An 11,948-nucleotide genomic window follows, 5' to 3' on the forward strand; every position below is an offset into this window, starting at 1 on the left:
ATTTTGTTAGGGTAGGGTCTTGGCAAAAGTGAGCGACTTAGGTGTGTGAGCGACTCGCCCATGAAGTACGTTAGTGCTAAAGCAGGTTGTTATAGGCTATAATAGAGTTTATTAGGGTAGTGTCTTAGCAAAAGTAAGCAACTTAGGTGTGTAAGCAACTTGCCTGTAAAGTACGTTATAATTAATTTTTACCTTTATCTTTACACCTAAGGATAGACAGAGTAGTATTAGTAGCTTTAGAAGGCGCTATATAATATACTTCTATACTCTCTTAAGTTAGAGCGTTTCCCGTGCTCCCCATACTAGCACCAAGGAAAACCACGACAGGCCTACCCTCCAATACCTCCCTTACGCAGGTGCGACGGACTATACACCCGGACGTTCCAGCCGACCCTCCTTTCTCGCCATAGATGCCTCACGAGTCGTCAACCACCATAAACAGGCCCGCGTACTGAACGGTAACTGACGACCTGTAAGCCATATAGGCTCAGACGCTTTCACCGCGAAGTAAGTATCGTAACACTAGCCCTAGAAGAACATAATCAGGTTAGAATGTACCTGTCGAACCTCGTGCTGGAACCAGGGACTTCAAAACGATGCATATTTTTATCCTAGGTTGACTTGTCAAGTTTCTCGGTAGGTGACTAGTTGAGGTAAAATAGAAAAGTGTTTTCGTGTCCACGATATTGGTGGTCGAACAAGGTAAGAGTAAGACGTCATGGTGTTGAGTGCGGGACCACATGCCGGCGAGCTTCCGGCGAGCTTCGCTCAGCTTCCCCACCCATTCTGCCAGCCTGCAAGGCGCCGGTGAAGCCACACGATTCGACGCCTTGCAGTGATCCTGTGCTTGATAGCGGAACTAATATGGCCTCATGTTGACTAACAATAATAATGGTCCTGTCTCCTGCTTCCTCACCAGACTCATCATGGACGAAGCGCCGCCATACTCGCCCATGGCTTCGGTGACCGAGCGTCGACTCCCGCAAGAATACGTTCTGCCTCAAGAATACCATGCCAGGCAAGATGAAGAGGACCTAGAGTTGGTGCGCCCTAAGAGCACGACAGAGGCACGACATGACCCGCGGACAGACGCGCTGGGCGTTCTCGAGGAGCAGAACACACTCATGGCGGTAGCTACAGCACCGTCTACCTTGGTGTTTCCTCCAGAGCCACCTCCGATGTACGCCCCTCTCGACACCCTCGCACACAGCTTCCGGCTCGATGGTCCGCTGATCTTTGCCACCAAGACAAGTAGCACGCCACGATACCAGCTGATGCAGGAGTTCACGCGGTCTGGCCGGCCACGGAAACTGCACGTTAGGCGGTTGATGGCGAGCGAATCGCGGTCGCATTCGCTACCTTCGTCGTCACAAGAGCCCACATGGCCGCAAATAGGATACGATGAGGAAGGCACTATGTACACAATAACGCCGTATGAAATGAAGGGGTTGAGATCTTCGACTCTCCCGGGAATTATCAAACTGGAATCGGGTTGGAGCATCTTGGGCGGGAAACGGACTAAGATATTCCATGTCCAGAAGAACGCGCGCAGAGACAGCCTGAATCCCGAGAACAGTGCACGGATGCAGAAGTATGGGTACCATGCTGACGATGAGTGGGACAAGAAGTTGCTCTTCTCTGTGAGAAGGGGAAGTTGGGAGGATGGTGTTAGTAGGAGGGTTGCTGTTGAGGAGCATGGAGACGAGGGGGCACAGTTTGAGATTCTGGAGGAAGTGAGCGGGGCGAGGAGAGATTTGATGGTGAGTTGTTGGGTCATGAAGATGTGGATGGTGAAGGGAATTAGGTGGGAGGGGGATGTAAAGGGGTGGTAACTGCCATATATCACTTCGGCTGCGTATCGATGGCGGTGACTATGAAGGCAACTGCTGTCTACTTACCCCAACGTGTTGGACGCGACGCTTTCTGTCTTCAAATAACAAGAGTGACGACAGCGGAAGACCGGCGACTGTGGCGGCGAAGGCGAAACTAAACTGCATCCCGCCTTCCGAGGGCGGGACAGCCAAGCCGGAAGTGGCAGCTCGTGTCTCCCCTCATGCAACTGGGGAGGCCGGGCACCGGCCCACGCATACAAATCGCAATGCTCGCGCATGCCATTCCATAGCCTTCTTCATGTTCTGCAGTCGCCCATGTAGCGGCACGACGCGTTCCCACTGACGCTGTCGCACGTCGCACGTCGCACGTCGCACGTCACACCGCACGCCATGCCCGTCCTCACCCCCTCCCGCGTCGTCGTAGTGCTTTCGTTGTCTCTCCTCAGCTTTTTGTGGACATTTGGCCTCCCGCGCCATATAGCCACGCACTCGCTCCCGACGATACCCCACGATGCGCCCAACCGGCCTCCAGAGCCGCTCACGACTCCGGAAGTCTCGAGTGAGCCAGAGGAAGGCGCACCACCAGGCCCAGTAGCTTCGGGTGACAAGGGGGAAGGCGGACAGCTAAAGCAGGGAGTGATGAGTGCTGCTGCGGCGGAAGTGACGAGTGCTGCTGTGGAAGTGGCGAATGTCGTTGATGCCGGCCAGTGCAGGCAGGCCCGGGGCGCGTCCAATGTCATGGTCATTGTTAAGACGAGCAAGGCCGAAATCTACCAGAAGCTCCCCACGCACCTGCTCACCCTGCTATCCTGCGTCCCCAACTTCGCTATTTTCAGTGATCATGCTGGGACCATCGACGGTTACCCTGTCCACGACGCCCTACAATCCATTACCAACCAGACCAAGGAAACGCATGAGGAGTTCCGGGAATACGAAAAGATACAGCAGGATGAGTCGGCACGACCAGCGTCTGTTACAAAGGAGCTCGACAAGTGGAAGGTGCTCCCCATGGTCTATCAGGCTTACAAGATGCACCCAAGCTCGCGCTTCTATGTCTTCATCGAAGCGGACACAAGCCTTAGCTGGACGAATCTACTGCTCTGGACTGGGAGACTGGATTACAGGATCCCCTACTATTCCGGTGCACCGAGCTACCTCGGCACCGTCAAGTTCGCCCAGCGCGGATCTGGCATTCTTCTGTCCAATGGCGCCTTGAAGCAGTATGCCAAGCTATACGATGAGCGTTATGAATTTGACTGGGAGAAAAGAATTGGCCGGGAGTGTTGCGGCGACATGGTGCTCGCCACGGCGCTGACCGAGTCCCATGTCGAGTTCTATTCAGCGTTTCCGCTACTCCAGGGCGAGACGCCGTCGACGCTTGACTGGACGAAGCGACACTGGTGTGCCCCTGTTGTTTCTTGGCACCACATGGCCCCAGATGACATCGACACCCTCTGGTCTTTCCAGCGCAATTGGACCGCAAAGCATGGCTGGGAGCCACCATATCTCTTCCGACACGCCTTTGAGGAGTTCGTCGCTCCGCATCTAGCTGACTATATATCCGAATGGGATAATCTCTCTCAAGACACCAAGATCAGCAAGCCGCAAGCCGACTCTACTTTAAACTCTAAAGAGAACATTGAATGGTACAAATTCGGCGAAGATGTTAAGAAAGGGACCCTGAGTGTGGAGGATTGTAAACATGTTTGTCAGCGAGCAGAGGATTGCCTGCAGTGGAAATTCAGGAAAGAGGAATGCTATCTAGGCAAAGTTGTCAGGCTAGGAATAAGAACCAAGAAGACAGAAGGGAAGGGACCATGGACTAGCGGGTGGATGGTGGAAAGAATTAAGAAGTCTATTAAGGACTGGGGAAACTGTGCGGAACCGATTTGGAAATTCAACCAGTAATCATAGGTCTGAAGACCGGCGAAGAACAGTTAGCATGCTTCTCAATGTAGATATATTTAACATTGAAGTGTCGGCAGATTTTGACATCTTTCTAGTGCATATGAGGAATTAGGGTTTGAATGCTTGATTGTATCTATACCCGCTTGTAGTAAATGACAACGAAAGTGGATAGTAATCGCCATAGTCAGGTTGATTCCGGTTCTAATTGTGGATCTCTTCTAGCGCAATGCCTCCACATTCCACAACATCAAGGCCTACAACATCACCGCACTCCTATAACCCTTATCTCAATCTAACCATATAAAACCTTTGGTGGGCGCAGAGATAAGGAATTGAGTTAATTGCTAAAGGAGAATACCTAGAGATAACGTACTTCATGGGCGAGTTGCTCACACACCTGAGTCGCTTACTTTTGCCAAGACCCCACCCTAACAAACTCTATTATAGCCCATAACAACCCGCTCTAGCACTATATAGTACAGTACAGCCTAGAATATTATTTAGATACTACTTCTACTTCTTGCTTACATGTTTATGTGTTATGCCTAGTCTAATTGCACTATTTGTAGCGCCTTTAGAATAGCTTACCTACTTTAGCTTACACCTACTTCTTTACTTTCTTTCTATTACTACGCGCTTTAAACTCCTTTAGAGCTGTTAAGCGCAGGCTTTTTTAAATTATTAAAGTTTTTTTTAACTTAATCTACTTTTTTTTATGTAATTTATGTTATGTAGTAGCCTTATTAGCTACTTAAAGCTTAGTAATTTCTTATTACACTAACACTAGCTTATATATAATTATTACTACTTTTTTTAAGACTTTTTTAAACACTTTAACTATAAAAGTTAGTAAACTATTTATATGCTTTTAAATTTTTATTTTTATAAGCATTAATTATAACTTAAGTTCTAAAGTATTACTTAGGGTTTATAACTACTAGAGCTTATTATATATAAGTAGTAGTAGTAATAAAGTGTGTAACTTTATATTAAGGCTTATTATAACTTATTATAGGTTAAAAAGAACTAATCTAGCGCTTTAAAACTTTTCTTAAATATTACTAAAAGTAATTATAGCATTATAGGCTACTTTAAAGTATAGTAAAAACTTTATTTTTATAATATAAGTAATTTAGTTACATATAAAGTTTTTAGCTTAGCGCCTATATACTTTTTTTAAAGAAGTAAAATAACCTACATTAAGTAGCTATAAAAAGTGTAATAAGTAAAAAAGTATATAAATAGTAATAATCTTATTATTTTTATAGTATTACTAAAAATAAAGTAAGTTATAGCTCTTATAGCTATTAATAACTAGCAGATAGTAGCTGCTAATAGTATACTTTTTTATATACATATTAAAGTGCTTTAACTAGTCTAGACTAAGCTAATTAGTAGTCTAGCTATACTTAAAAATTATAATAACTTAATCTTAAAGTAGATTTTTCTTTTTATACTAGTTTAAAAAGTAGTTGCTACTCTAAAAAATAATAAAAAGTAAAATAGCCTACTTTTTAGTATTAATGCCTTAAATAGCTATTATTTACTTCTAGTTACCTAGCTAGACTACTTTTAGCTATTTTTATCTTTTTAAACTTATAATAACTGCTTTAGTAGATATTTAGCTTATTATAAACTTTATTTTATTAAAGTTATATATGTTATTATTTTAGATACTATACTTAGCTTTAATATTTTTTATAAAGTTAAACTAGCTTTAAATTACTATAAAATTTTTATAAAAAGCTTTTTTATAGTTATACTTATACTTAAACTTTACTTTAAGCTTTAAGTAATGCTTAATAAACATATTAAGCTAGTTTATGCTAATATAGCCTATATTATGCTTAGCGTGTAAAAAATTAGCTATATTAGCTATAGCTACTAGCTAAAGGGGAAATCCTTATATATCTAGCTTAAGTATGTACTAAATAATTACTTACTTTTTATTATTATTTAGCTTTTATAAGTTAGCTATATAATTAGCTTAGAAAAGTTATTTAGTGTGTTAGTTACTTATTATTTTTTAAAAAAACTCTATAAATAGCTGCAGTATATTAGTTAAAAAGTGTTATGTTTTATTTAAAAGCTTAAAGTATAAGCTGCATCTAATATTTCTTTAACACATTTAAGTAGTGTTATTAGAAATGCATTAGTGTAAAAAAAGTAGTGTAGTAGAGTCTTAGTAAAAGTAAGTAACTTAGGTGTGTAAGTAACTTACCTATAAAGTACGTTACTTATTTTATATTAGCTTAATAGGCTATGTTTTAATTATTCTTTTTAATCTACTTTATTAGCTAACTATATAACTTCTATAAGTGTTGTATATGTTTTGTAACCCTTTTTAAGGCTTCTTGTGATGACAAGCTTAGTCTTTACTATTGTGTAGCACAAATAGCTTAATAGGATATGTTGGCTATGTTCTAGAAGAATACTAAGGTGAGGAAATGGAAGGGTTGGGGGCGGGCGGCCTTAAGTAGCCAGCCTGTCGCCTGTGTGACGGTGCCAGTGCTGGCGGGAATCAGTCCGAATCGATTATCCGGAATCACGTGGCGCTATCCTGGATCTGGATTGGATCCATGAATCAATTCAGCGCTAAGGCTAAATAGGCAACTATTCTAAATAATTAGTCTTTTACTTAATTTTTTATGCTATTATACTTTTAATAGGTTATATAATAACGTACCTAACGGGTTGGCCGGCCACACGGGTTGGCCGGCCACTTTTGCCAAGCCCCTACTAAAACCACCCTATTCTAGCGCAAAACAGCCCACTTTAGCCCTGTATAAAGTAATACAACACAAGATATTATTTAGAGTCTACTTCTGCTACTTTTTTACACATATGTAAGTTATGCCTAGTTTAATTACACTGCCTACATTACCTTTAACTTAGCTTACCTCTTTTAGCGCGCACTTGTGTTTTTAGCTTCTTCCTATTACTATGCGCTCTAGACTCCTTTAGAGCAGTTAGACAAGCCTTATCCTTAACTATTAAGGTCTCTTCTGCCTAAATTTGCTTTCTTTTATGTAATTTATGTTATGTGGCAGCCTTATTTGCTGCTTAAAGCTTTGTAATTTTCTTTTATGCTAACACTAGCTTATGCGCAATAATTACTACCCTCTTTAAGACCTTTTTAAAGGCCTTTACTATAGACATTAGTAAGCTATCTACATGCCTCTAAATTCTTACTTTTATAAGCATTAATTATAACTTAAATTTAAGAGTATTGCTTAGGGTTTACAACTGCTAAGGCTTATTATTAATAGGCAGTAGTAGTAATAAAGTATGTAACTAGACATTAAGGGCTATTTTAACTTATTCTAGGTTAAATAGGACTAAACTAGCGCCTTAAAACCTTTCTTAGATATTACTAAAAGTAATTACTGCATTATAAGCGTGTATAAAGCATAGTAGAAACTTAAGTTTTATAATATAAGTAATCTAGTTATACATAAGATCTTTAGCTTAGCGCCTATACACTTTTTTTAAAAGGGTAAAACAACCTACATTAAAAGGCTATAAGAGGTGTAATAAGTGTAAAAGTATATAAATAGTAATAATCTTATTCTTTTTATAGTACTACTAGAAATTAAGCAAGTTATAGCTTTTATAGCTATTAATAATAAGAAGCTAATAGGCGCCTATAACTTTTTTTTTATATGCTTATTAAAGTGCTTTAACTACTGCAGCTTAAGCTTATTTGTTATCTAGCTATTTTTAGAGACTATAATAACCTAGTTCTAAAGAAGATTCTTCTTTTTATACTAGGCAAAGAGGTAATAGCAGCTTTTAAAGATAATAAAAAGTAAAATAGTCTACTTTATTATATTAATGCCTTAGATAACTATTATTTACTTCTTATTACTTTACTATATTGCCTTTAGCTGTCTTTATTTCTTTAAAGCTGTAACAACTGCTCTAGTTAATATTTAGCCTATTATAAAGCCTAACTTGTTAAAGTTATATATGTCTTTATTTTAGATACTATACTTAGCTTTTATATTAGCTACTAGGTAAAACTAGCTCTAAATAACCTCTAGATTCTTATAAAGTGCTCTCTTATAATTATACTTATAATTAAACTTTATTGTAAACTTAGGGCAGTGCTTAACCTACATACTAGGCTAGTTTAAGCTAACCTAGCCTAGATTACGCTCTACGCATAAGGAATTAGCTATATTAGCTACAGCTGCAAGCCTAAGAGGAAATTTGCGTGTAATAAGCTTAAGTATATACTTAATAACTACCTTTTTTTTAAGCTTAGTTAGATTCTTTAATTTAAGCTAGCATTCTGCTTTTAAAGGCTGTCTAGCGCGTTAATTGCTTAGTGTTGTGTAAGAGACATTATAGATAGCTGCAGCGTGTTATAAGAAAAGTTTTAAGTCTTATTTAAAAGCCTAAAGAGCAAGCTGTATCTAACATTCTTTAGAAGATTTAATCTAGTGTTGTTGTTAAGGCATTATGTAGATAGGTAGAGTGTGGTAGGGGCTTAGCAAAAGTAGCTGGCTAACCTGTTAGGTACGTTAAACATTTAGTAAAAATTTAGCTTAAGATAATACAATTCTATTTATAATAAAAGTAGTTAATAGCTTACAATCTAAATAATAAAGAGAAAAATGTATAACATACTTCACAGGTAAGTTGCTTACACACCTAAGTTACTTACTTTTACTAAGACTCTACTCTAACAAACTCTATTATAGTGTGATGACAAGCACTGTCTCTACTACCGTATGGAGCTGGGGAAGCATGGCAGAGTAGGTCGGCTCTATTTCAGCTAAACTAGGATGGGGAGTGAAGGAGGCGAAGGGTTTTCGCGAGAGAAAAGCTTGCGCAGCGCCAAGGCGCTAGCGCGCTCGCTTAACCCTTAGCGAGATCATGTGACTAGCAGCGGAGCTTGACAAGCAGCACCGTCACATATAGCCTATAACAACCTGCTCTAGCACTATATAGTATAGTATAGCCTAGAATATTATTTAGATACTACTTCTACTTCTTACTTACATGTTTATGTGTTATGCCTAGTCTAATTACACTATTTATAGCGCCTTTAGAATAGCTTACTTACTTTAGCTTATACTTACTTTTGTACTTTTTTTTTATTACTATGTGCTTTAAACTTCTTTAAAGCTATTAAGTATAAGCTTTTTTAAATTATTAAGGTTTTTTTTACTTTAATTTACTTTTTTTATATAATTTATATTATGTAGTCGCCTTATTAGCTACTTGAAGCTTAGTAATTTTCTATTATACTAATACTAGCTTATATATAATTATTATTACTTTTTTTAAAACTTTTTTAAACACTTTAACTATAAAAGTTAGTAAACTATTTATAACTATGCTTTTAAATTTTTATTTTTATAAGCATTAATTATAACTTAAGTTTTAAAATATTACTTAAAGTTTATAACTACTAAAGCTTATTATATATATAAGTAGTAGTAGTAATAAAGTGTGTAACTTTATATTAAAGCTTATTATAACTTATAATAAGTTAAAAGAAACTAATTTAGCGCTTTAAAACTTTTTTTAAATATTACTAAAAGTAATTATAGTATTATAGGCTGCTTTAAAGTATAGTAAAAACTTTATTTTTATAATATAAGTAATTTAGTTATATATAAAGTTTTTAGCTTAGCGCTTATATACTTTTTTTAAAAAAGTAAAATAACTTATATTAAGTAGCTATAAAAAGTGTAATAAGTAAAAAAGTATATAAATAGTAATAATTTTATTATCTTTAACGTACTTTATAGGCAAGTTGCTTACACACCTAAGTTGCTTACTTTTGCTAAGACACCTCCGTGAAGCTCTATAACCTTACTCGTGCACAATCGTGACAGACCCTACTAAACTACTCTTTCTACACTAATGTATTCCCCACAACACTACTTAGACGTGCTAAAAGAATGTTAGATATAGCTTACACTTTAAGCTTTAAACAAAACATAAAACTTTTAAAAAAATGTGCTATAGCTATATATAAAGTCTTATAAAAAATAATAAATAACTATAGCGCTAGATAACCTTTATAAGCTAATTCTACAGCTAAATTACAGAGGCTAGGTAATAAAAAAAAGTAGGTAATTATTAAGACTATACTTAAGCTATATGCGCAAGGAATTTCCTCTTAGATAGCATTTATAGCTAATATAGCTAATTCTTTACACGCTAAGCGTAATCTAGGCTATGTTTACATAAACTAGCCTAGTACATTTATAAAGTGTTATTTAAAGCTTAAAGTAAAGTTTTAAGTGTAAGTATAGTTAAAAGATATTTAGCTAATTATAAACCCTATCTTACTAAAGTTATATGTGTTATTATTCTAAATGCTATACTTAGCTTTAATATTCTCTATAAGGCTAAACCTACTTTAAATTACTCTAAAACTCTTATAAAAAGCTCTTTTATAGTTATACTTACACTTAAAACTTTACTTTAAGCTCTAAATAACGCTTTATAAACATACTAGGCTAGTTTATGTAAACATAGCCTAGATTATGCTTAGCGCGCAAAGAATTAGCTATATTAGCTATAAATGCTATCTAAGAGGAAATTTCTTATGTATATAGCTTAAGTATAGTCTTAATAATTACCTACTCCTTTTTATTACCTAGCCTTTATAATTTAGCTATATAATTAGCTTGTAAAGGTTCTCTAGCGCTATAGTTATTTATTATTTTTTATAAAACTTTATATATAGCTATAGCATATTTCTTTAAAAGTTTTATGTTTTATTTAAAAGCTTAAAGCATAAGCTGTATCTAACATTCTTTTAGTGCGTCTAAGTAGTGTTATAGAGAATGCATTAGTGTAGAAAGGGTAGTTTAGTAGGGTTTTAGCAAAAGTAAGCAACTTAGGTGTGTAAGCAACTCGCCTGTGAAGTACGTTATAGTATTACTAAAAATAAAGTAAGTTATAGCTTTTATAGCTATTAATAACTAGTAAATAGTAGCTACTAATAGTACACTTCTTTATATACACATTAAAGTGCTTTAACTAGTTTAGACTAAGCTAACTAGTAGTTTAGCTATACTTAGAGATTATAATAACTTAATTTTAAAGTAAAATTTTCTTTTTATACTAGTTTAAAAAGTAGTTAACTACTACTTTAAAAAATAATAAAAAGTAAAATAGCTTACTTTTTAGCATCAATACTTTAAATAGCTATTATTTACTTCTAGTTACCTAGCTAGACTACTTTTAGCTATTTTTATCTCTCTAAACCTATAATAACTACTTTAGTAGATATTTAGCTTATTATAAACTTTATTTTATTAAAGTTGTACATGTTATTATTTTAAATGCTATACTTAGCTTTAATATTTGTTATAAAGTTAAACTAGCTTTAAATTACTATAAAATTTTTATAAAAAGCTTTTTTATAGTTATAGTTATACTTAAACTTTACTTTAAGCTTTAAGTAATACTTAATAAATATATTAAGCTAGTTTATGCTAATATAGCTTATATTATGCTTAGTGTATAAAGAATTAGCTATATTAGCTATAGCTACTAGCTAAGAGGGAAATCCTTGCGCATCTAGCTTAAGTATGTGCTAAATAATTACTTACTTTTTATTATTATTTAGCTTTTATAAGTTAGCTATATAATTAGCTTAGAAAAGTTATCTAGCATATTAGTTACTGTGACAGTGCTGCTTGTCAAGCTCCGCTGCTAGTCACATAATCTCGCTAAGGGGTAAGCAAGCGCGCTAGCGCCTTGGCGCTGCGCAAGCTTTTCTCTCGCAAAAACCCTTCGCCTCCTTCACTCCCTATCCTAGTTTAGCTGAAATAGAGCTGACCTACTCTACCTTGCTTCCCTAGCTCTATATAGTAGTAGAGACAGTGCTTGTTATCACAGTTACTTATTATTTTTTAAAAGACTTTATAGATAGCTGTAGTGTGTTGCTTAAAAAGTGTTACATTTTATTTAAAAGCCTAAAGTGTAAGCTATATTTAATGTTCCTTTAACATGTTTAAGTAGTGTTGTTAGGAATACATTAGTGTAGAAAGAGTAGTATAGTAGCGTCTTAGTAAAAGTAAGTAACTTAGGTGTGTAAGCAACTTGCATGTGAAGTACGTTATTAAGCCTTACTTTATATAATAAGTGTCGCGTATACTAAGAGCCTTGGCTGGGGCTTAGAGCCTATACTGAGAGCCTTGGCTAGGGCTCGGAGCCTGGGACTGGGGCTCAGAGCCT

General features: G+C 36.6%; 2 protein-coding genes across 2 annotated transcripts; both read left to right on the forward strand.

Annotated features, from left to right (window-relative positions):
* Positions 1–926: 926 nt before the first annotated feature.
* BDR25DRAFT_313051 (uncharacterized protein) lies at positions 927–1,832 on the forward strand (the record flags this gene model as incomplete). The annotated part of the gene is made up of 1 exon (XM_033691354.1): positions 927–1,832. The coding sequence occupies one exon, from the start codon at positions 927–929 to the stop codon at positions 1,830–1,832; it is 906 nt and encodes a 301-aa protein (XP_033549381.1).
* A 390-nt stretch (positions 1,833–2,222) lies between these two features.
* Positions 2,223–4,019, forward strand: BDR25DRAFT_353571 (uncharacterized protein; the record flags this gene model as incomplete). The annotated part of the gene is made up of 4 exons (XM_033695190.1): positions 2,223–3,736; positions 3,765–3,834; positions 3,906–3,923; positions 3,963–4,019. The coding sequence occupies 4 exons, from the start codon at positions 2,223–2,225 to the stop codon at positions 4,017–4,019; spliced, it is 1,659 nt and encodes a 552-aa protein (XP_033549382.1).
* Between the last annotated feature and the right edge of the window lie 7,929 nt (positions 4,020–11,948).

Source organism: Lindgomyces ingoldianus (genome assembly GCF_010093535.1).
Source record: "Lindgomyces ingoldianus strain ATCC 200398 unplaced genomic scaffold BDR25scaffold_11, whole genome shotgun sequence".
Taxonomy (NCBI): domain Eukaryota; kingdom Fungi; phylum Ascomycota; class Dothideomycetes; order Pleosporales; family Lindgomycetaceae; genus Lindgomyces; species Lindgomyces ingoldianus.